The 23,324-nt window shown below is 49.3% G+C and overlaps 1 protein-coding gene across 1 annotated transcript in view; it reads left to right on the top strand.

Annotated features, from left to right (window-relative positions):
- The window catches only part of LOC141140949 (neo-calmodulin-like), a 68,278-nt gene that overhangs the window by 30,607 nt on the left and 14,347 nt on the right, over nucleotides 1-23,324 (top strand). The window contains exon 3 of the mRNA XM_073628508.1: nucleotides 8,871-8,971. Coding sequence (XP_073484609.1) covers nucleotides 8,871-8,971 — 101 coding nt within the window. The remainder of the gene's footprint in view (nucleotides 1-8,870; nucleotides 8,972-23,324) is intronic.

Below are 23,324 nucleotides of genomic sequence, written 5' to 3'. Positions count from 1 at the left end.
CTGTATCATAACCTGACACTATCGTACAGGTGTCTCCCAGTCCCACAATACATACACCTACTCAGGATGAGACATTTTGAAGAAGACACCACAGAGAAGTGTTCCGTTCCACCAGTGCAGCTTGACTCTGCCACCTCTCTCCCAGCGATAGAACAGGGTCCTGCCAGGCTCCAGCACGGACCCCATGCGCATGCATATTTAACTCTTTTCTCTTCTGTTCTATACGACTTGGTCCCTAGGGTCTCTGCCATATGGATCTAGTCCCAGTTGCTGGGGCATCGACTACTCGGGAGGTTGGCTATGAATCGATCCCATCACCCCTGCCAGTACTGCTCTCACGCTGTCTGGCTGTTATATCTTCTTTCTCTTGTACTTGTTGCCCCTAGCAACGGCATGTCACCACTTCACCTCGTGTATGTGCATTACATGCCCTGTTCTCCCATGCCATTACCACCATATACCCCTTTAAGTAACTGCAGACCAGGCTAGGACAAAGTTTCAACAGTTTTAGTGGAAACTTTCAGCATAGCAGTTCCAAAACAAAGTGCACAGTCTTTTCTCTAAACTAATCCCTAACTCAGGTGTGTGGCTGCCCCAGCATACCTGCACAGGCAAGAGTCCATAAACAGCAGAGTCCACAGTGGCATATCTCCAGAACTGGTGTTCTTCAGGGAGGACTTCAGGTCCTGGCAATCCCCTTACATGTGGAAGGTTCCAAGAGGCAAGCTGTATCCTGTTACTCTGGTGACTGCAGCTGCAGCAGCTCTGTGATGTGGCTGGAGATTACATGTTGTGTTTTGTCTCTGTCATCCCTCCCATGCAGACTGTCTGACTGGACAGAGCCCTCTCCCCTTTTATTATCAGTATGGGGAGAGAGACAAAGTTCAATAGAAAGAGCAGGTGTTTCATCAGATTAGGCGACATGTCAGAATTTCTAATGGAAGTGACGTTCCATCACCGCCATCTTGCTACACCCCGCACCCATCCACAGTAAGGATACAGTGAGAAGGCCGCAAGTGGACATATTGTTACACCCACCAGAGTTTTGCATTTTACACTTAGTTTTAACAGTTAACTAAGTATATATAGTGAAATACAGTACTTAGAACTCTGCCTGACTGTTTAGATGTTGAATTTTAAAAGCAGCCACAAGCCTGTTTATCTCACAGGGTTGCTAATCTGACAGAAGGTCGCTACTTTTAAAATTCAACATCTAAACAGTCAGACGGAGTTCTAAGTACTGTATTTCACTATATAAACTCAGTTTACTGTTAAAAATAAGTGTGAAATGCAAGACAGCAGTGGGTGTAACAAGATGTCTGCTTGCCGCCTTCTCACTGTATCCTTACTGGGGACGAGTGTGGGGTGTAGCAAGATGGCGGCGACGAAACGTCACTAACGTTACAAATTCTGATGGATCGCCTAATCTGACGTAACACAGTCAAACAGGTTAACTGTTTCCCTCTCGGCTGGGGCAGCAGCTGTCTCACCAACCAGCATTTCAACCTGCTTACAGGGTGACCCTTACATACTGTAAGGAAAGGCTTGCAAATAGAAGAGATAACTCCTCTGGATGGACTTCTGTGCACAGGCTAATACGTGTTCCTTCTCGTCCTCGCAGGAAGTGGGCACTGGCTAATGCATATGCGCATGCGTATATTCAGGGCCGCCATCGGGGGGTACAGCTGTTACAAATGCAAGGGGCCCCGGGGCCCGAGGGGCCCGCTCGGGCCACAAGAAGGCAGGACTGGTGAAGGGGATCCGTGCTGTGCAGTATAGAAATGATCTCACAGTTTCTGCAGTTCTCGTGTCATTGATTTTAGACATCAAGCTCTTTACTGCCACCTCTGGCTACTATGTGCATGTGCACCCCTCGTGTGACAGTGATCTGCCTGTACTATGCTTCTCAGCAACATGTCAGCTTGGTAAAAACGAGCTGGGACCAGGTAGGAAATTACAAGTAGGGGTTGTGAAGGAAAGGAAGGGGGTCTGTTTGTGTTGGGGGGGCAGAAACTTGTGTGTACAGAGGGGCTGCCATATATACAGGTATGTGTGTGGGGGGGGTGGCTCACATATATACAGGTGTGTGGGGGGGGCGCTGACATATATACAGGTGTGGGGGGGGTTGCTGATATATATATACAGGTGTGTGTGGGTGGGGGGGTGGCTGACATATATACAGGTATGTGTGGGGGGGGGCACTGACATATATACATGTGTGTGTGGGGGGCTGACATATATACAGGTGTGGGGGGGCGTTGACATATATACAGGTGTGTGTGGGGGGGAGGCTGAAATATATACAGGTGTGTGAGGGGGCTGACATATATACAGGTGCGTGGGGGGGCTGACATATATACAGGTGTGTGTGTATGGGGGGGCTGCCATATATACAGGTGTGTGTGTGTGTGGGGGGGGGGCTGACATATATACAGGTGTGTGGAGGGGTGGCTGACATATATATAGGTGTGTGTGGGGGGGTGGCTGACATATATACAGGTGTGTGTGGGGGGCTGAAATATATACAGGTGTGTGAGGGGGCTGACATATATACAGGTGTGTGGGGGGGCTGACATATATACAGGTGTGTGTGAGAGGGGGCTGCAATATATACAGGTGTGTGTGTATGGGGGGGCTGACATATATACAGGTGTGTGTGAGGGGGGGCTGCCATATATACAGGTGTGTGGAGGGGTGGCTGACATATATACAGGTGTGTGTGTCGGGGGCTGACATATATACAGATGTGTGTGGGGGGTGGCTGACATATACACAGGTCTGTGGAGGGTTGGCTGACATATATACAGGTGTGTGTGTGTGGGGGCTGACATATATACAGGTGTGTGGGGGGCGCTGACATATATACAGGTGTGTGTGTGTGTGGGGGGGCGCTGTCATATATACAGGTGTGTGGGGGCGCTAACATATATACAGGTGTGTGGGGGGGTGCTGATATATATACAGGTGTGTGTGGGGGGGGCTGAAATATATACACGTGTGCGAGGGGGGCTGCCATATATACAGGTGTGTGTGGGGGGGGCTGCCATATATACAGGTGTGTGTGTGTATGGGGGGCTGCCATATATACAGGTGTGTGTATGGGGGGCTGACATATATACAGGTGTGTAAGGGGGGCTACCATATATACAGGTGTGTGTGTGGGGGTGGCTGACATATATACAGTTGTGAGGGGGGCTGACATATATACACATGTTTTTGGGGGGGAGGACAAATATACATGTGTATGGGGGGCTGACAAATATACAGGTGTGTGGGGGGCTGACATATATACTGGTGTGTGTGAGGGGGGCTGCCATATATACAGGTGTGAGGGGGGCTGACAAATATACAGGTGTGTGTGGGGGCGGGCGCTGACATATATACAGGTGTGTGTGTGTGGGGGCACTGACATATATACAGGTGTGTGTGGGGGGGGTGGCTGACATATATACAGGTGTGTGGAGGAGTGGCTTATATATATACAGATGTGTGTGTGGGGTCCGACATATATACAAGTGTGTTTGGGGGGGGGGCGCTGACATATATACAGGTGTGTGTGTGTGGAAGGGTGGCTGACATATTTACAGGTGTGTGTGTGGGGGGGGGGGGCGCTGACATATATACAGGTGTGTGTGTGTGGAAGGGTGGCTGACATATTTACAGGTGTGTGTGGGGGGGGCGCTGACATATATACAGGTGCATGGGGGGGCGCTGATATATATACAGGTGTGTGGGGGGTGTTGAAATATATACAGGTGTGTGAGGGGGGCTGACATATACACAGGTGCGTGGGGGGGCTGACATATATACAGGTGTGTGTGAGGGGGGCTGCCATATATACAGGTGTGTGTGTATGGGGGGGCTGCCATATATACAGGTGTGTGGGGGAGCACTGACATATATACATTTGTGTGTGGGGGGGGTGGCTGACATATATACAGGTGTGTGGAGGGGTGGCTGACATATATACAGGTGTGTGTGTGGGGGGGAGGCTGACATATATATACAGGTGTGTGGGGGGGCGTTGACATATATACAGGTGTGAGGGGGGCTGACATATATACAGGTTTGGGGGCGGGCGGAAAAATATACAGGTGTGTGGGGGGGCTGACATATATACAGGTGTGTGTGAAGGGGGCTGCCATATATACAGGTGTGTGTGTGGGGGGGGCTGCCATATATACAGGTGTGTGTGCGGGGGGGGGGGCTGACATATATACAGGTGTGAGGGGGGCTGACAAATATACAGGCTTCGGGGGGGCTAACAAATATACAGGTGTGAGGGGGCTGACAAATATACAGGATTGAGGGAGGGGACTGAGTGCGTACAGGTGTACGGATTCGGTAGGATAGCCCATAGGCAAGCCCTGGGGAATGTTGGGCCAAGGTCTAAAGCTGTGTAAGGGGCCCAAAAATTTCTGATGGATGCCCTGCGTATATTCGTGCATGCACAGGTGCGCTACACTATTTAATCTCGGCCAGTGCTCAGGATCAGTGCTGCTTTGTCTTCAGCCTCCTGTGTAACCTGTGACCTTGTGAATCTGTATCCTGTTTCCGGTTGCTGATCCCACTTGTCTTGACCATTCTCTGAACTCCACCTGCACCAACCCTGGCTTGTCCCCTGACCACTGCTTCTGTCTGCTCCATTGGCTCTTGCTTTACTGATGAGTTCCAGACCTGGCATGTTTCCTAACCATGCTCCTGCCTGTACCCTGTACCCAATCCATCCTGTCTGTGTCTGACCTGACCTGCCTGACTCTGCTACTCTGTCTGCTGTTGCCAGTATCAGCTGCCTGTCTGCTTATTAGAGCCATCTGACGACTTCTGCCCAGCGTGGACACCTGCCCCGCTGCTAGAAAGACTTACAGGCACTCGTACCACTCTGTACTCCTGCGCTTCCTGTCTACACTATCAGGGGCCCAGAGTCAGAGGTGTAAGAGAGGCATTTCTCATCATATTAGGCTCTGCTTCCAGGTACATGATACATACATACAGTATCACAGGCCTAGCTATCTGGCACTGTACATGTGAAATAATAACAATAGGACAGAGATAAGTTTGTCACAAGGATTTAGATACACAGTGCAGTTAAACTATTAGAACATAAGATTACTTTCCTAAGAGTCTCTGATTCTGGTCTGGGTGAAAATACAACAACAGTGGCAGCCCCTGTGTGTATAAGATAAGGTGACTCAGTTCTCTGTCTCTCTCACCACTTCCTCCTTCCAGAGTTTCTGACCCAGACACATAGAGACAGGAAGTGATGTACATAAATTATCTCTGTGAACATTAAGTAGCAGAGCCACTTACAGACAGTAGAGAGCAGCACATCCTGACAGTTTGTTGTGAGATTATGTATTACATGGGGTTCTCATACATTCAGGGCCGAAACGAGGGAGGGAGGCTGCCCTGGGCACGGCATTGGGAGGGGCGCTGCAGCTGGTACTGATCCTCCTGCAGCAGCTGAAAGGCCGCTTCTCCTCCTCTACCTCCTGCTAACATTCAGCTGCTGCAGGAGGAATATACAGGGATCGGTACGTACCTGTAAAGCCGACTCAGCTGCCACTCCTGTTCCTGTGCCTTCTTTTGCCCCCCTCCACTCCTTTGCCCCCCCCTTCTCTGGTCTCCCCGCAGCACTCACCTTCTCTCCCTTGCTAGTTGTGCAGTGTAGGCTGAATAATGACAATATCCTCGACACGGAGAAGCTCATCATACGATCCGGAAGACAGGCAGAGACACACAGTTATAACATACGCTTCCCTAGCACTTGTTCTCCTGCTCTTTCCTTTTCCCGCTCTCCTTCCTGTCTGCAGCCGCGGGGAATCTAGATGGAGAGGGGTGAAAGGAAAGAGCAGGAGAATGAGTGCCAGGGATATTATAACCTTGTGTGGCTGCCTGTCTTCTGGATCGTATGATAAGCTTCTCCATGCCGAGGAAATTGTAAATATTCAGCCCACACTGCACAACTAGCCAGGGAGAGGAGGTGAGCGATGCGGGGAGACCAGAGAAGGGGGGCAGAGTAGAGGAGGGGGGGAACCAGAGGAACACGGGGGGCAGAGGAGCATAGGGAGGGCAGAGGAGCACAGGGGGGACCAGAGGAACACAGAGGGGACCATAGAAGTTTGTGGGGCGACGGAGAAGCATGGGGGACCAGAGGAACACAGGGGGGCCAGGCCAGAGGAGCACAGGGGGGAGCAGAGGAGCACAGAAAGGATCAGAGGAGCAGGGGGACCAGAGGAACACAGGTGGATCAGAGGAGCAAGGGGGAACAGAGGAGAAAGGGGGAACCTGAGGAGCAAGGGGGAACCCGAGGAGCACAGGGGGGATCAGAGGAGCAAGGGGGAATCCATGGAGCAAGGGGGGAACAGAGGAGCACAGGGGGACCAGAGGAGCAAGGGGGGAACCCGAGGAGCAAGGGGGAACCTGAGGAGCAAGGGAGAATCAGTTGAGCGTGGGAGGACAAGAGTGTCAGGGCTGGGCTCAGCCCTTCCTTCTCTGAGCTGACTGCTCAGCTGTCGGCTAATTGCCAGCTCCTATCTCGCCACAGTTAATCAGCTGTTGATGATATCCTGCACGTCAGTCCTGCCTACATAAGCCGTCCAGCCCAGAGAATCTCTGCCTTCGCCTTAGTCAACATCACAGTGACTATCTCCTGCACTCCTGTTAAAAGACTTGTTTGGCTGAGATCCCTTCTGGCTCCAGATCCTGCTTGCTGTTTTACTATGCTCGTCTCTGGCTCCCTGACGTTTGGCTTGTCTGACTATCCGTTCCGGTTCCTGAACTCTGGCTATGTTTTGACATTTTTTCTATTTACTTTTATTAATAAACGAGTGTGATTTAACTGTACTTCTGTCTCGGTCTGATTTTATGGTTTCTGACACAGAGGAGCATGGGAGGGAGGAAGCACAGGGGGGACCAGAGGACTTTGGGGGGACCAGAGGAGCACGGGATTACAAGAGGAACACAGGGGGAACCAGAGGAGCACAGGAGGGACAAGAGGAGCAAGGGGGGAACCAGAGGAGCACAGGGGGACCAGAGGAGCACAGGGGACCCAGAGGAGCAGGGAGAGACCAGAGGAGAACGGGGGGGGGGGACCAGAGGAGCACGGGGGAACCAGAGGAGCAAGGTTGTGACCAGAGGAGAAGGGGGTGACAGAGGAGCATGAGGGGACCAGAGGAACAGGGGGGGACCAGAGGAGAATGGGGGGGGGACGAGAGGAGCATCGGGAGGACCAGAGGAGCACAGGAGGAAGGGACAGACAACTGACTCAACAGCTATGGCCTGAGATTTTCCCACTTTTCTGCCTAATCTAGTCTATTGTATCAGTTGCCCAGCTTGCATTATCTCTTTCACATGGACGGGCGAACTTCGCCAGCAGATCTGCCTGCTCAGCATGGGATCTCTCCGCCAATCCCTGCTGAGCAGGCGGATGACAGGTCTGTGTCCACTCCACCTATACAGAGCGGCACAGACACAGCCCACTTTCCTCTATAGGCAGTCAGATGTAAACAACAAAAAGGGAGAGGTGCCGCTGGCTGTAGAAGTATAACAAATTTATTGAGCCCTAGAGTAGGCAACTCCCATTTAGGAGGTTAAAAAAAGGCTTCTGGTAAGTCCCAACAGAGTGAGAACGTGAAGGTTTCATCAGTAGACGGTCCGATCCTGCGTGGGGAGCGCTGTGTTTCCTCGTCACCATTCTCTTCTACACCGCTGATGTAAACAGCCGGCTGCGGTGGGGAAGGGCTCAAAATGAGGCCTGGAACACTGGTGTTACAGAGGTTAGGATGGGTGACTTCACTGGCATGCGACGCATTTTCTGAGCATGCGCACTGCGGATGACACGGCAGCCGTGCTCCTTTTTCAATCTGGATGATGGAACTTCAGGCGGCAACCTTATACAATGTGCACGGGGCACCTACTTGGAAGGTAAACACTCCAAACCTACCCCCAAATCTGGTGATCATTCACCAAATCTAAAAAACAAAATTGCCCCCAGCAAATTCAAATCTACCATCACTTCAGCAGGGATCGGTGGAGAAACAAACTGTCTGTCCGCTTACATCCAACTGTCATCCGATCCACCAGACGGATGGGGAATAGATCCCCTATCTGTCTATTTTTAGCAGATAGGATCGGTTTGGATGTTGGCGGGTATCAACAGACACATGTCCATTTACATGGGCCAATCCATAGAGGGCAGTGGAAGGACCGCCTAAAAAAAAAAAAACTGACGGTGGACCCGATCGGTCCTCCCCTGTGAAAGGGGCCTTACACTGCCAAATTGCTAAATGCTGGAGAAGCCGCTATCCATGGGCGTAGCATCAGGGGTCACAATGGCAACCCCACTTATGCTCCTGTGGTGCTTCCCTGCAACACTGGACAGGAGGGGTGGCATATACTAGAATCGATTATTTAATTTTCCCCCCTGCAGCAGCTGCCTGTTTAGGCATTTTCTGCAGGTTGGCATCTTCATCCAGGGCACTGACTGACTTTGTCCCGGTAAGAAGGGGGGAGGGGGGGTTGCCAAACTCATTCTTTGCCCCGGGTGAAAGAATGTCTAGCTTCACCACTGCATACATTATTTTATGTGTGTACAACAATTAAGCAATCCACCCATGTTTGCATATACTGTCTTAAGATAATGCAAATCAATTATGTAAGAGGGACAGGATCAACTGGTTTTGACATCGATATTCTATTGGCTGCCTTTAATAACGTGTAAACAGTTCTACCTACAAAAAGAGGATTTAAATCCAGTTTGGGTGTGGCTTTCTTAGAACATTGGTGTCAGTGACTTGGTTCTCCAATTGTCCAAAACTCTCTTCTGGTGCAGGTTTGAACTAAGGCTTACAGATCTTGTCTCTTTACAGGCAACGGAACAACTGACTTCCCTGAATTCTTGACTATAATGGCAAATCATCACGAAAATTCAGATGAGGATATAAGAGAAGCATTCCGTGAATTTGACAAGGTAATGTCCTATCTGAGCTAGAAACTTGCATGTAAATTCTATACAGTACTTATGAAGTGGTAGAGTAACTTTTCATACCTCCATTAGTGAGATTCAGACTTGGCTGAGCAATTAAATCTAATCGGGGCAGCAAGGTTTGTTTTAGCTTGTACATGAGTCCTTAGGAACAAATGGTCCATGTTTTTCCTTCTATACTTATCAGGTTAGAAGAATGCCTAGACATTGACTAAAGCTTTGCACAATGAACATGTGCCTCCATGTCAGACCCGATTCCATGTGTTAATGCAATGCTGTTAGGGGACAAGGTCATCCAGAGCAGTGGTTCTCAGCCTCAGTCCTCAAGTACCCCCAACAGGTCATGTTTTCAGGTTTTCCTTTATCTTGCACAGGTGCTTTAAATTTAGAGTCAATGGCTTGGTATTTTGGACAGCTATTTTATCTAGAAATTCACAAAATATGGCCTGTTGGGGGGTACTTGAGGACTGAGGTTGAGAACCACTGACCTAGAACCCAGGGCAAACATATTAAACAATGGCTTCCCCCAAGATGTATGAGCATTATGTGTCACCCCCCACCCCCTCCAAAAAAAATAGCACTAATCTGCCTGCTTACCTTCTAAGCATAAATTCCCCCTCTGTCCAATACAAATCTGCCCCCTGCTGAAATACCCTCTGCCATCACAAATCTGTGCCCTCCCCTCCCCCCCATCCAAGCTCAAATCCTCTCTCTCTCCCTCTCCAAATCTGCCCCAGCACAAATCTCACCCCAAAAAAATCACCACTCCTAGCACAAAACCACTACTCTTCAAATTTCTCCTTCAAGCACAAATACCCTCCCCCCACTCTGAATCCCCCCTCCCAGCACAAATTCCCCCACCAATCCCCTCTCCTAGCACAACCCCCCCCCCCCCCCAATTTCCACTTCTAGCATACACATCCCCAAATCATCCCTGCTAGCACAAATTCCCTCTCCCCTCTACCATATCACCACTTCTAGCACAAACCCTCAAATCCCCCTTCCTAGCACAAATCCTTTTCTCCCCTCCCAACACAAATCCCCCGAAATCACCATTCCTAGCACACCCTACTAATTTTCCCTCCTAGATCAATTCTTATTCTCTGCCACCCTCCAAATTCCCCCTCCCAACACAATACCCCCCCCATCTCCTCGAGGTGCCCCCCCACCACCTCACATGATACCACAGTGCCCAGGGCAGCTGCCCTTTCTGCCCATCCCTTGTCCCTGCCCTGCTGTGAGAGGTACCTTTCAGCCACACCCAGTAGAGATTAAACCAAAAGCGATGTAATATTGTAGCTTAACCAGTTGCCAACCGGGCCATAGCCGAATAACGGCTAGCACCAAGTGGCCCCGAGATACGGAGCCCCAAAGTCGGGTCGCAAAATGTCAAGCACTTCTGCAGCAGAGAATGACATTTTGCGACCCGAATTTGGGGCCCCATATCTCGGGGCAACATGGTGCCAGGAACCCCAAAGTAGGTGTGAAAACACAGTAGAACTAGCACTACAACATATTTAAAGTTGGGGTTCCTAGCACCAAGTGGCCCCGAGATACAGAGCCCCAAATTCGGGTCGCAAAATGTCAAGCACTTCTGCAGCAGAGAATGACATTTTGCGACCCGACTTTGGGGCCCCATATCTCGGAGCCACTTGGTGCTAAGAACCCCAACTTCGGATATGTTGTAGTACTAGTTCCACTGTGTTTGCACACAACATTTGGGGTTCGTAGCACCAAGTGGCCCCGAGATATTGGGCCCCAAATTCGGGTCGCAAATTGTCATTCCCTGCTGCAGAAAAGTGCTCGGGGAGGGTTTTTGTTATCTTAACTAAACGCTTCTAGACGCAAATGTGGTAAAACGCTGCTAAATGCGGCAGGCAAACGCGGCAAAACAGGCGTTTCTAAACACTGGTTTCAGCTTTTAAAAACATGTGTTCAGCAGAGTTTGCACCGGCATCTGGTGTGCATGGGGCCTAATCATTTTTTTTGTATAATTCTCCTTTAAGGGGGCATGACGGGGGTGTGTCCTATGACTACATAAAAAAAATGGCCTTGGCGTGAAAGCCCAGATAGCAAGGATAACTTGTCACAAATTTGTGGCAGTGTTGAATTGTAAGTCTTGTTAACTTGCTGCACATCTTCCCTGGTAAGTTGTACACTTGCAGAGCACTTAAAGCACAAGTTCTAGTTGACACATTTCCAATTTGAAGCAATTTGCATGGCACGTCTCTAGCAGGAGTGAAGTTGTAGTGGTGAGTCTACAGCAAGAGCTCTGCAAGTCTACCGCAAGAGCCCTGCAAGTCTACAGCAAGAGCCCTGCAAGTCTACAGCAAGAGCCCTGCAAGTCTACAGCAAGAGCCCTGCAAGTCCAAGCAAGAGCCCTGCAAATCCAAGCAAGAGCCCTGCAAGTCCAAGCAAGAGCCCTACAAGTCTACAGCAAGAGCCCTGCAAGTCTACAGCAAGAGCCCTGCAAGTCTACAGCAAGAGCCCTGCAAGTCCAAGCAAGAGCCCTGCAAGTCCAAGCAAGAGCCCTGCAAGTCCAAGCAAGAGCCCTACAAGTCTACAGCAAGCAGGGGCGGATCCAGGGGGGGGGCAACAGGGCAATTGCCCCCCCCGAAATAGTAGCACTGACATTTCTTGATACCAGTGCCAATGCCGCTGCCTCTACCCGAGTCTCTCTCTCACATCAGCCGATCAGCGGCGCCGAGAGAGAGACTCGCACTGACATGGCAGGATACCAGGAGGAGGAGGAGGTGGGTGGAGCCTCTTCCCTGCACTCGTTGCTAACGCCAGGGCCGCCTGGCGTCTAGCAACGAGTGACGTCAGCGAGTCACGTCGGACTCGGACTTGAGTCTGAAAGCCGACGTGACTGTGACAGGTCAGACGGAGCTAAACAGTCATGTAAGTGCAGGTACGGCGCTCGTACAGTCACACTGAGAGGGGGGCTGGACGGGAAGCTGCTGGGTGGCTTGGCAGGGGGGGGGGTGGACTGGACAATCAGTGGGTGGCGGAGCAGAGAGATGACATCATCTCTCACCGCCCGGCGCCCGCCCTGCATTCTGGCAGTTCTGCCCTCACTCACTGTGCAGGCAGCAGAGAGATTACATCATCTCTCTGCTGCCTGACTCAGACTGGGACGCAGGAATTGACAATCCCCATTCCCCACCTTAGCAGGAAAGTAACTATCTGCAACTTGTGGCAGGTGATGTGGCAAGTGGACAATCCGCAATGTGTGGCAAGTGAACAATCCGCAATGTGTGACAGGTGACGTGGCAAGTGACAATCCACAACTTGTGGCAGGTGACGTGGCAAGTGGACAATCCGCAACTTGTGGCAAGTGAACAATCCGCAATGTGTGACAGGTGACGTGGCAAGTGACAATCCACAACTTGTGGCAGGTGACGTGGCAAGTGGACAATCCGCAACTTGTGGCAAGTGAACAATCCGCAATGTGTGACAGGTGACGTGGCAAGTGACAATCCACAACTTGTGGCAGGTGACGTGGCAAGTGGACAATCAGCAATGTGTGGCAGGTGATAGTGGACAATTTGCAACACGTGGCAAGTGACAATCCGCAGCTTGTGGCAGGTGACGTGGCAAGTGACAATCCACAACTTGTGGCAGGTGACGTGGCAAGTGGACAATCCGCAACTTGTGGCAAGTGAAAAATCCGGAATGTGTGACAGGTGACGTGGCAAGTGACAATCCACAACTTGTGGCAGGTGACGTGGCAAGTGGACAATCAGCAATGTGTGGCAGGTGATAGTGGACAATTTGCAACACGTGGCAAGTGACAATCCGCAGCTTGTGGCAGGTGACGTGGCAAGTGGACAATCCGCAACTTGTGGCAGGTGACGTGGCAAGTGACAATCCACAACTTGTGGCAGGTGACGTGGCAAGTGGAGAATCAGCAATGTGTGGCAGGTGATAGTGGACAAATTGCAACGTGTGGCAGGTGACGTGGCAAGTGATAATCTGCATCTGGTGGCAGGCGATGTGGCAAGTGACACACTCGGGGCTCCCACTGATTCTGCATTATGGTGAGTTGAACTATTTCATTTTCTGTAACAATGTAATAATAGAAGTAATGTGTTTCAAACATCCTGACACTATAATAACCATGGTGCCGTGATGATTGAAGCTCCAACATCAGCCATTTCCCTGATAAATTGCCCCCAAAAAAACGTATTTTCTGGCAGTGCCCCTCCCGACACTAGACTCTGGATCCGCCCCTGACAGCAAGAGCCCTGCAAGTCCAAGCAAGAGTCCTGCAAGTCTACAATAAGAGCCCTGCAAGTCTACAGCAAGAGCCCTGCAACTCTATAGCAAGAGCCCTGCAAGTCCAAGCAAGAGCCCCGCAAGTCTACAGCAAGAGCCCTGCAAGTCCAAGCAAGAGCCCTGCAAGTCTACAGCAAGAGCCCTGCAAGTCCAAGCAAGAGCCCTGCAAGTCTACAGCAAGAGTCCCACAAGTTTACAGCAAGAGCCCGGCAAGTCTATAGCCAGAGTTATGCAAATCTCAGTTTTTGCAAGAAAAAAGAAGCAAGCAGTGCAAATCTATAATCCCACAATCTGGTGATAGTGAACCCACTGCAATTAACCTAATCCCTTACTGTACACGTGTGAAATACATTCAATCCAACAATCACACTGTATATAAGGATAAACCCTGTGTCATTGCATAAAATAATTCATCTATCAATCAAAAATTATTAATTTCTATGAAACAGCCCAGATAGCAAGCAATTGTGCTGCAAGTTTAAAAATGACTTGCTAAGCTTTTGCTAGACTTTCCTGATTTCTCAAGTTTGTTGCACAATTACATCAAGTCTGCATTTCATGACTCAACTTTCTTTGCAAACATTCTGCAAGTCTGCTGCAAGTTCTAGTTCAGTTATGTTGTGCAATAGTCATCCCACCACAGGGGGCACTATGGCTGAATCTTCATCATTGCTCCCTGCTGTGTGTAAGGTTTTTCTTGACATTGTAGGACTTAAGCCCACACTCCTGGTACTCTTCCTTTTACCCCCTCATTACCCACCCCTCCAAAAACATCATAAATGACTCAGACCAGTTCTTGGAGTAAATGGCCTTCCGGCCTTATTTATTAAACTTATAAATTAACATAAATCAATAATAAATAACCATAAACTTTTAATACTGGCTTTATTAGGGGAAATGTAATATCCAACAACTAGAACTAGGGATGAGCCGAACACCCCCTGGTTCGGTTCGCACCAGAACCTGCGAACGGACTGGAAGTTCGCACGAACGTTAGAACCCCATTGACGTCTATGGGACTCGAACGTTCGAAATCAAAAGTGCTCATTTTAAAGGCTAATTTGCATGGTATTGTCCTAAAAAGGGTTTGGGGACCCGGGTCCTACCCCAGGGGACATGTATCAATGCAAAAAAAACTTTTAAAAACGGCCGTTTTTTCGGGAGCAGTGATTTTAATGATGCTTAAAGTAAAAAAAAAAAAAAGTGAAATATTCCTTTAAATATCGTACCTGGGGGGTGTCTATAGTATGCCTGTAAAGTGGCGCGTGTTTCCCGTGTTTAGAACAGTCCCTGCACCAAATGTCATTTTTAAAGGAAAAAATCTCATTTAAAACTGCTTGCGGGTTTAATTTAATATCCGGTCCTGGCAATATGGATGAAAATCAGTGAGACAAACGGCATGGGTACCCCCCAGTCCATTACCAGGCCCTTTGGGTCTTGTATGGATATTAAGGGGAACCGCGCACCCATATTAAAATAAGGAAAGGTGTGGGGCCACCAGGCCCTATATACTCTGAACAGCAGTATACAGGCGGTGCAAACAAGACAGGGACTGTAGGTTTGTTGTTAAGTAGAATCTGTTTGTCATTTTGAACGGGTACATTTTTAACGTGTTTAGCTCCAGCCAAAAAATCTTTTTTAAGCTTTTTGGAAAACAGGGAAGGGTTATCACCCCTGTGACATTTGTTTTGCTGTCTTTCCTCCTCTTTAGAAGATTTTACCTCACTTTTTGTCCCAATGACAAATGCTTTTTGAGAATTTGGGGTTTTTTGTGGAACAAGGATTGGAAAGCATCAGTGGAAAGGAGAAATGTTTTTCCCATATTAACTCTTACAGGAGAGAATTTCCCTTACTAGGGGTAGATTTCATCTCACTTCCTGTTGTCTCCTTCTGTTTGCAAGTAGGAGTCGTTTGTAAGTTGGATGTTTGAAAGTAGGGGCCTGCCCTATATACTCAGCAGAAATTTGGGCCTTAGGTGTTGTTGTGGCCACAACACTGTAAGCCCTCACAGGGCCCTGCTGTGAAATATTAGATCAAGAATTGTAATTACATGCCCCTGTTGAACAGGGGCAGAAAAACTGGGCCTTTGGTGGTGGTGGTGGTGCCACAACACTGTAAGTCCTCACTCGCTCTTGGTGGGTGCAGAAATGGGCCCTGCTGTGAAATATTAGATCAAGAATTGTAATTACATGCCCCTGTTGAACAGGGGCAGAAAAATTGGGCCTTTGGTGGTGGTGGTGGTGGTGCTGGTGCCACAACACTGCAACCCCTCACAGACACTCTAGTTGGAACGCAGGAACGAGCCCTGCTGCAAAGTATTGCATTAAAAATTGTAATTACACGCCCCTGTTAAACAGGGGCAGAAAAATTGGGCCTTAGGCACTGGTGCTGGTGCCACAACACTGCAACCCCTCACAGACACTCTAGTTGGAACGCAGGAACGAGCCCTGCTGCAAAGTATTGCATCAAAAATTGTAATTACACGCCCCTGTTAAACAGGGGCAGAAAAATTGGGCCTTAGGCACTGGTGCTGGTGCCACAACACTGCAACCCCTCACAGACACTCTAGTTGGAACGCAGGAACGAGCCCTGCTGCAAAGTATTGCATTAAAAATTGTAATTACACGCCCCTGTTAAACAGGGGCAGAAAAATTGGGCCTTAGGCACTGGTGGTGGCGCCCAGAACCCAAAATGTTCTTACAAGCTATCAGCGTGATGATTGAGGAGGAAGAGGATAATTACTCAGGGATAGTCACTCAGCATCAGCATAGGCAGTCTTTGAAGGGATCTGAGATTTCAAAAAAAATTATTCGGTTACATCAGCATCAGGTGCTTGGTAGCTGGTGGTGATCCAAGACTGATTCATTTTTATGAAGGTCAGTCGATCGACCGAGTCGGTGGACAGACGCACCCTGTGATCGGTTACCACGCCTCCAGCAGCACTGAATGTGCGTTCCGAAAGAACGCTGGATGCAGGACAGGCCAGTAGCTCAATTGCATACTGTGCAAGCTCTGGCCAGTGATCCATCCTCAAGACCCAGTAACCCAGAGGATTTTCGGTGGGAAAGGTGTCCAAGTCTGATCTTGCCCCTAGGTATTCCTGCACCATGTAAAACAGATGCTGGCGATGGTTGCTGGAACCGATCATACCTTGGGGCTGCGGACCAAAAAATTGTCTGAACGCATCGATCAGACGGCCACCTTCTCCATCGCTCCTTCTTTGACTGACCGAAGCCTCAGCAACACGTTGTCCAGAAACAGGAGTTTGTAACCTCCCAGTCTCTGGGAACGCGTTGCACAGACCTTTCTGCAAGGCCTCCCGAAGATGTTTCATCCTCTGCTCCCTCTGCGATGGCAAGATAAGGTCCGCAACCTTACCCTTGTAACATGGATCAAGGAGGGTTGCCAGCCAGTATTGGTCCTTCTCCTTGATACCACGAATACGAGGATCCTTATGCAGGCTTTGCAGGATCAGGGAGGCCATGCAGCGTAGGTTTGCTGAGGCATTCGGTCCGGAGTCCTCTGGGTCACTAAGGACGACATGGTCCGCAGCCACCTCCTCCCAGCCACGTACAAGTCCATGTGTTTCTTGGGACTGATCCCTTAAAGACTGCTGCTGATGCTGAGTGCCAGGCTCCACCTCCATACTGACACAATCTTCCTCCTCCTCCTTGTCCTCTTCCTGTGTGATCGGCGGGCACGCAGGAACACTGTCTGGATAAAGGGGGCCTTGAGAGCTAAGGAAGTCCTCCTCTTCCTGCCTCTGTTCTGCCTCAAGTGCCCTGTCCATTATTCCACGCAGTGTGTGTTCCAACAGGTGGACAAGGGGGACAGTGTCACTGATGCATGCACTGTCACTGCTCACCATCCTCGTGGCCTCCTCAAATGGTGACAGGACAGTGCATGCATCCCTGATCATGGCCCACTGGCGTGGGGAAAAAAAAACAAGCTCCCCTGACCCTGTCCTGGTGCCATAGTCACACAGGTACTCATTGATGGCCCTCTGCTGCGTGTGCAGCCGCTGCAGCATGGCCAACGTTGAGTTCCACCTGGTGGGCATGTCACAGATTAGGCGGTTCTTGGGCAGGTTAAACTCCTTTTGGAGGTCCGTCAGCCGAGCACTGGCATTATATGACCGGCGGAAATGCACACAGACTTTCCTGGCCTGCCTCAGGACATCCTGTAAGCCCGGGTACCTGCCCAAGAACCGATGCACCACCAAGTTAAGGACGTGAGCCAAACAGGGCACATGGGTCATTTGTCCTTGTCGGAGGGCAGAGAGGAGGTTGGTGCCATTGTCGCAAACCACCATTCCTGCCTTAAGTTGGCGTGGCGTCAACCACCTCTGAACCTGCCCCTGCAAAGCTGACAGAACCTCTGCCCCAGTGTGGCTCCTGTCCCCCAAGGGCACCAGCTCAAGCACCGCATGGCATCTTTTGGCCTGCGTACTTGCGTAGCCCCTTGAACTGCTACGGAGCACTGCTGGTTCCGAGGACAAAGCACAGGAAGAGGCCATGGAGGAAGAAGAAGAGGAGGGGGTGGAGGAGAGAGGTGTGTCACAATCATTAGCATTTTGGAGGCGTGGTGGCGGAACAACCTCCAACACTGCTGCACCTTGTCCTGCATCCTTCCCAGCTGCCAGCCGAGTCACCCAATGCGCCGTGAAACTTAGGTAACATCCCTGTCCATGCCTGCTGGACCATGAGTCAGCGGTAATATGCACCTTACCGCTGACCGCCCTGTCCAGCGAGGCATGGACATTGCCTTCCACATGCTGGTAGAGAGCCGGAATCGCCTTCCGTGAGAAAAAGTGGCGTTTGGGTACCTGCCACTGAGGAACCGCACATTCCACAAACTCACGGAAGGGGGCAGAGTCTACCAACTGAAAAGGCAGCAGTTGAAGTGCTAGCAATTTTGCCAAGCTAGCATTCAACCGCTGCGCATGTGGATGGCTGGGAGCAAACTTCTTTCGGCGGTGCAGCAGCTGGGGCAGGGAAATTTGCCTGGTACAATCTGACGTCAGTGTACCAAAAGCAGATTGCCCACAAGTACTTGGCTGTGACACACCTAATTCTACACCTTCATTCCTCTCAGTGCAGGTCTCAAAGAGGACTGAAGGTATAGTGGGGTTGGAGATCTCAGCTGATGAGGAGCAAGGAGAGGTCCTCTTTGTTCTTTGGTGTGGGTCTTTTAGATACGCTTGCCAACGAACTGCGTGGCAGGTCAACATATGTCTGGTCAAGCATGTGGTACCCAAGCGGGAGATGCTTTGGCCACGCGAGATACGCTTGAGACATATGTTGCAAATAGCAGCGGTGCGATCTGATGCACTCGTCTCAAAAAAGGCCCATACCAAAGAACTTTTTGAATAATGCGCAGAGACTGCAACGCCCTGCACATGTGGAGCTTTGGGGTGTGATGCAGTCAATCTGCTGCTCTTAGGCTGGCCCCTGGCCATCCTGCCTCGTTGGTGATGTGCCGCCTCCTCCTCCTCTTCCTCTCTCCTATCAGGCACCCACGTTGAGTCAGTGACCTCATCATCCCCTCCCTCCTCATCACTGGAGCAAACCTGGCAGTATGCTGCAGCAGATTGCTGTCCTTCTTGGGCACCCCCTCTGTCCGTGCTCATGTTACTGCCTTCATCGAGCTCAGTATCATCAACAGAGCCTTCCAAACGCTGGGCATCCTCCTGGAGCATGTACCCAACACTGTGGTCAAACAGTTCGAGGGACTCCCCAGGAGGACATGGTGGGGCTAGGGAAGGAGTCACTGATGACATTGAGCCGAGGGAAGAGGCCGCTGCTTTGCCAGACAAAGTACCCTGGGCATGGGTGAGAGAGGATGAGGAGGATGAGGACGGCTTGGTCATCCACTCGACCAAGTCTTCCGCATGTTGCGACTCAACATGGCCAGCTGCCGAAAAAAAGGCCAAGCGTGTCCCACGGCCACGTGCTGATGAGGATGCACCGTCTCCACGACCAGCACTAGACACAGAGCCTGCTTGCCCTCTCTTATTGGCTTGTGACTGTCTGCTTCTCCTTCTTGGCCTTCCAGACATACTAATGGCCTGTACCTGCACTAAGCTTGGATATATATATATATATATATATATATATATATATATATATATATATACTGATACTGCAGCTAGCAAAATCAACTGCCTGCCTGTAGTATGAGAACACCACCAACCTTCTACAGGTAGCTTTAGCTGAACACTGTGCAGAGCTCGCAAAAAACTAACTTGTAGGTTTAGTTGAACACTGTGAGGTGGACGCACCACACTAACTTGTAGTTTTAGCTGAACACTGTGAGCAGGACGCACTGCACTAACTTGTAGCTTTAGATGAACACTGTGCAGAGGTCTCACTACACCAACTTGTAGGTTTAGCTGAACACTGTGAGCAGGACGCACAGCACTAACTTGTAGTTTTAGCTGAACACTGTGAGCAGGACGCACTGCACTAACTTGTAGCTTTAGATGAACACTGTGCAGAGGTCTCACTACACCAACTTGTAGGTTTAGCTGAACACTGTGAGCAGGACGCACAGCACTAACTTGTAGTTTTAGCTGAACACTTTGAGCAGGACGCACAGCACTAACTTGTAGTTTTAGCTAAACACTGTGAGCAGGACGCACTGCACTAACTTGTAGCTTGAGATGAACACTGTGCAGAGGTCTCACTACACCAACTTGTAGGTTTAGCTGAACACTGTGAGCAGGACGCACAGCACTAACTTGTAGTTTTAGCTGAACACTGTGAGCAGGATGCACAGCACTAACTTGTAGTTTTAGCTGAATACTGTGAGCAGGACGCACTGCACTAACTTGTAGCTTTAGATGAACACTGTGCAGAGGTCTCTCTACACCAACTTGTAGGTTTAGCTGAACACTGTGAGCAGGACGCACTGCACTAACTGTAAATAGTCTAGTTGCCTGACTGTGGTACTAATAGGATCAAAAGAACACCAGCAATTTTATTCAGGTAGCTGTAAATACTGTAACAAGACAAGCCTGCCTGTCAGTAAGAAGATAACAGGAACGGATCTAGCTGAACACTGTGAGCAGGACGCACTGCACTAACTTGTAGCTTTAGATGAACACTGTGCAGAGGTCTCACTACACCAAATTGTAGGTTTAGCTGAACACTGTGAGCAGGACGCACCCCACTAACTTGTAGGTTTAGTTGAACACTGTGAGCAGGACGTACCTCACTAACTTGTAGGTTTAGCTGAACACTGTGAGCAGGACGCACCCCACTAACTTGTAGTTTTAGCTGAACACTGTGAGCAGGACGCACCGCACTAACTTGTAGATTTAGCTGAACACTGTGAGGGCACCACACTAACTTGTAGGTTTAGCTGAACACTGTGAGCAGGACGCACCCCACTAACTTGTAGGTTTAGCTGAACACTGTCAGCAGGACGCACTGCACTAACTGTAAATAGTCTAGCTGCCTGACTGTGGTACTAATAGAATCAAAAGAACACCAGTAATTTTCTTCAGGTAGCTGTAAATACTGTAACAAGACAAGCCTGCCTGTCAGTAGGAAGATAACAGGAACAGATCTAGTTAAACTGAATACAGTGTATATATATATATATGCAACATATATATATATACACAATACACTGTAAGTGCAGCTAAACTGACTGACTGTTCTGCCTAATCTATCTAACTCAAATCAAATGTCACTGTCTCTCTCTCTCAATGAACGCCGGAACACACACTACACAGGGCCGCCGTGCAGGCGGCCTTATATAGTGTGGGGCGTGTACTAAATCCCCTGAGCCATAATTGGCCAAAGCCTCCTTGGCTTTGGCCAATTTCGGCTCTCTCTTCAGAGGGCGCTGTGATTGGCCAAGCATGCGGGTCATAGTGCATGCTTGGCCAATCATCAGCCGGCAATGCACTGCGATGCCGCAGTGAATTATGGGCCGTGACGCGCCACACGAATTTGGCGCGAAGGGCCCATATCGTTCGCAATTCGGCGAACGGGCGAACAGACGATGTTCGAGTCGAACATGGGTTCGACTCGAACACGAAGCTCATCCCTAACTAGAACCTTGGTCACTGCAAACAACTTGTTTTACTTTGAGCCTACCAGTCGGCAACCCCTGACTCGGAGGTGGTATCCCAACCTTCCCAGTGACCTAAACTTTAACCTCTTCCAGATTAACCCCTCGTAGCCTGAAAGTACCCCAAACTCAACCCCCATCCTTCCATGGATGGGTACAATAACAACCCCCATCCGATGGATGGGTACCATAAAACCACCCCCATCCCATGGATGGGTAGGCATGTTTGAACATGTAATGTAACAACTTATCCTATTCCAGGAAGCCGACACTGCCAAAACTAGGGCGGGCGGGTGGGAATCTCTTCCTCCACCGCTCTCAGACTGACGTCACTTCCCCCTTGCCTGATCACATCCCCTGTACTCAGACTGACCAGCCCCTCCCCTTTTCTTAAAAGGGAAACTCTCTTAAAAGCGGCATCTGTGCTATCCAGCACTGTCATGCCGTCCCTGCGCCCAGTGTTTCACCTTTTGCTACGGGACTCTCTTTAAAGGGTAAGTTCACCTTTGTACAATTTTTTTTTCTAAATTCCAGCTCCCCTATGCACCAATATAGCATTCATGTACTTTTTTTGCAAAAATATCAAAGTTTTCCATTAAATCGACAGTCACTTACTTTTCTTGTGCTCATCCATGTATCCAGATGTTTCCATTAGTAATGTCTTACTTCCTGATCAGATTTTAGGTCATGACACAGGAAGGAGTTGATCAGCTGACCTCATTAGCACACACCCTGCATCATCCACCCACCCACCCCACCTGCACGTTTTTGAAATGAAATGCAATCAATCAGTGATCGCCCTTCTCACTAAATACACAATATACAATCAGATTGCATAGTGTATGGCCATTTTTATACACATACATAAGAGGGAGCGGACAGAAACACTCAGCTGTCGAGCCCCGGTCACAACTCTGCATAGCGGGAACTCGCATTCCAACATGCATTTTTTTTTTTTTTAGCGAGTGGGGGAGGCGTTTGAGCATTTTCACACCTCACAAACAGGGCAGCCCATCCATCTGAATGGGCTGCCCTACACACAGCAATCGCCCCAAAGAAGCTTCAGGACTTTTTTTTAGCTCATAGCTTGGTGCATTATTACTGCGATTTTTGGTACAGCGCATTTCTGAAATGCAAGGAAACACACAGATGTGAATGGAGCCTCATTGTTCTTGTGTTACTGCACCAATTTGACTTCCAGGCCCCATTCACATCTAGCATAGTAGGAGGGAATGTTTTGTGGCTCGTTTTTCCTGTGACACGCATAAGGCAGCCTGTTGATTTCAATTGGCTGCACTACATGTGGTTAATGGGTAAATTTTGGCGTTTTGTGGGTTGTGTGTTTTTTACTGTGCATTTTGCAGCACTTGCCACTCGTTTTTTCACATGGCAAAATGTGTGTTTGCTTCTGTGTTTGGTGTGCCATTAACAATTAATGGCACTGAAAGCGCAACTAGTAATTCTAGGTGTATAAAGGTGGTCATACACTATACAATCTGATTATACAAACATCCATGAAGACAGGGAAGTAAGTATCTGTAGAATTAATGGAAAGCTTTGATATTTTTGCAAAAGAAGTACATTAATGGTATATTGGTACATAGGTGAGCTGGAATTTAGAAAAAAAAAGGTGAACAAATGTGAACTTAGCCTTTAAGTTTAATCTTGCATAGCTCTTTCATTTGGCATATGTGTGGATAGAGTTGTAGTTTTAGTTGTTGAAAACAGGAGAAGGGACTCCTGGGTTCTGTAAAGTTTACCATACACTATACAATCTGATTGTACAAGATCTACCATCAACTACCATGTAATGTAAGGGCCTGCCTGATTGGATACAGAATGATTGACTAGATAGGTGTTTCCTCCTATTATATAATTTGGTAAATCTAAAGGAGATTGTACAATCAGATTGTATATTGTATGGCCATGTTTATACACCTAAAATGACTAGTTGCGCTTTCAGTGCCATCAATTGTTAACA

Source organism: Aquarana catesbeiana, linkage group LG04, assembly GCF_042186555.1.
Source record: "Aquarana catesbeiana isolate 2022-GZ linkage group LG04, ASM4218655v1, whole genome shotgun sequence".
Taxonomy (NCBI): domain Eukaryota; kingdom Metazoa; phylum Chordata; class Amphibia; order Anura; family Ranidae; genus Aquarana; species Aquarana catesbeiana.
The sequence above is the reverse complement of the archived record's forward strand: the minus strand, read 5'-3'. Positions and strand labels throughout refer to the sequence as shown.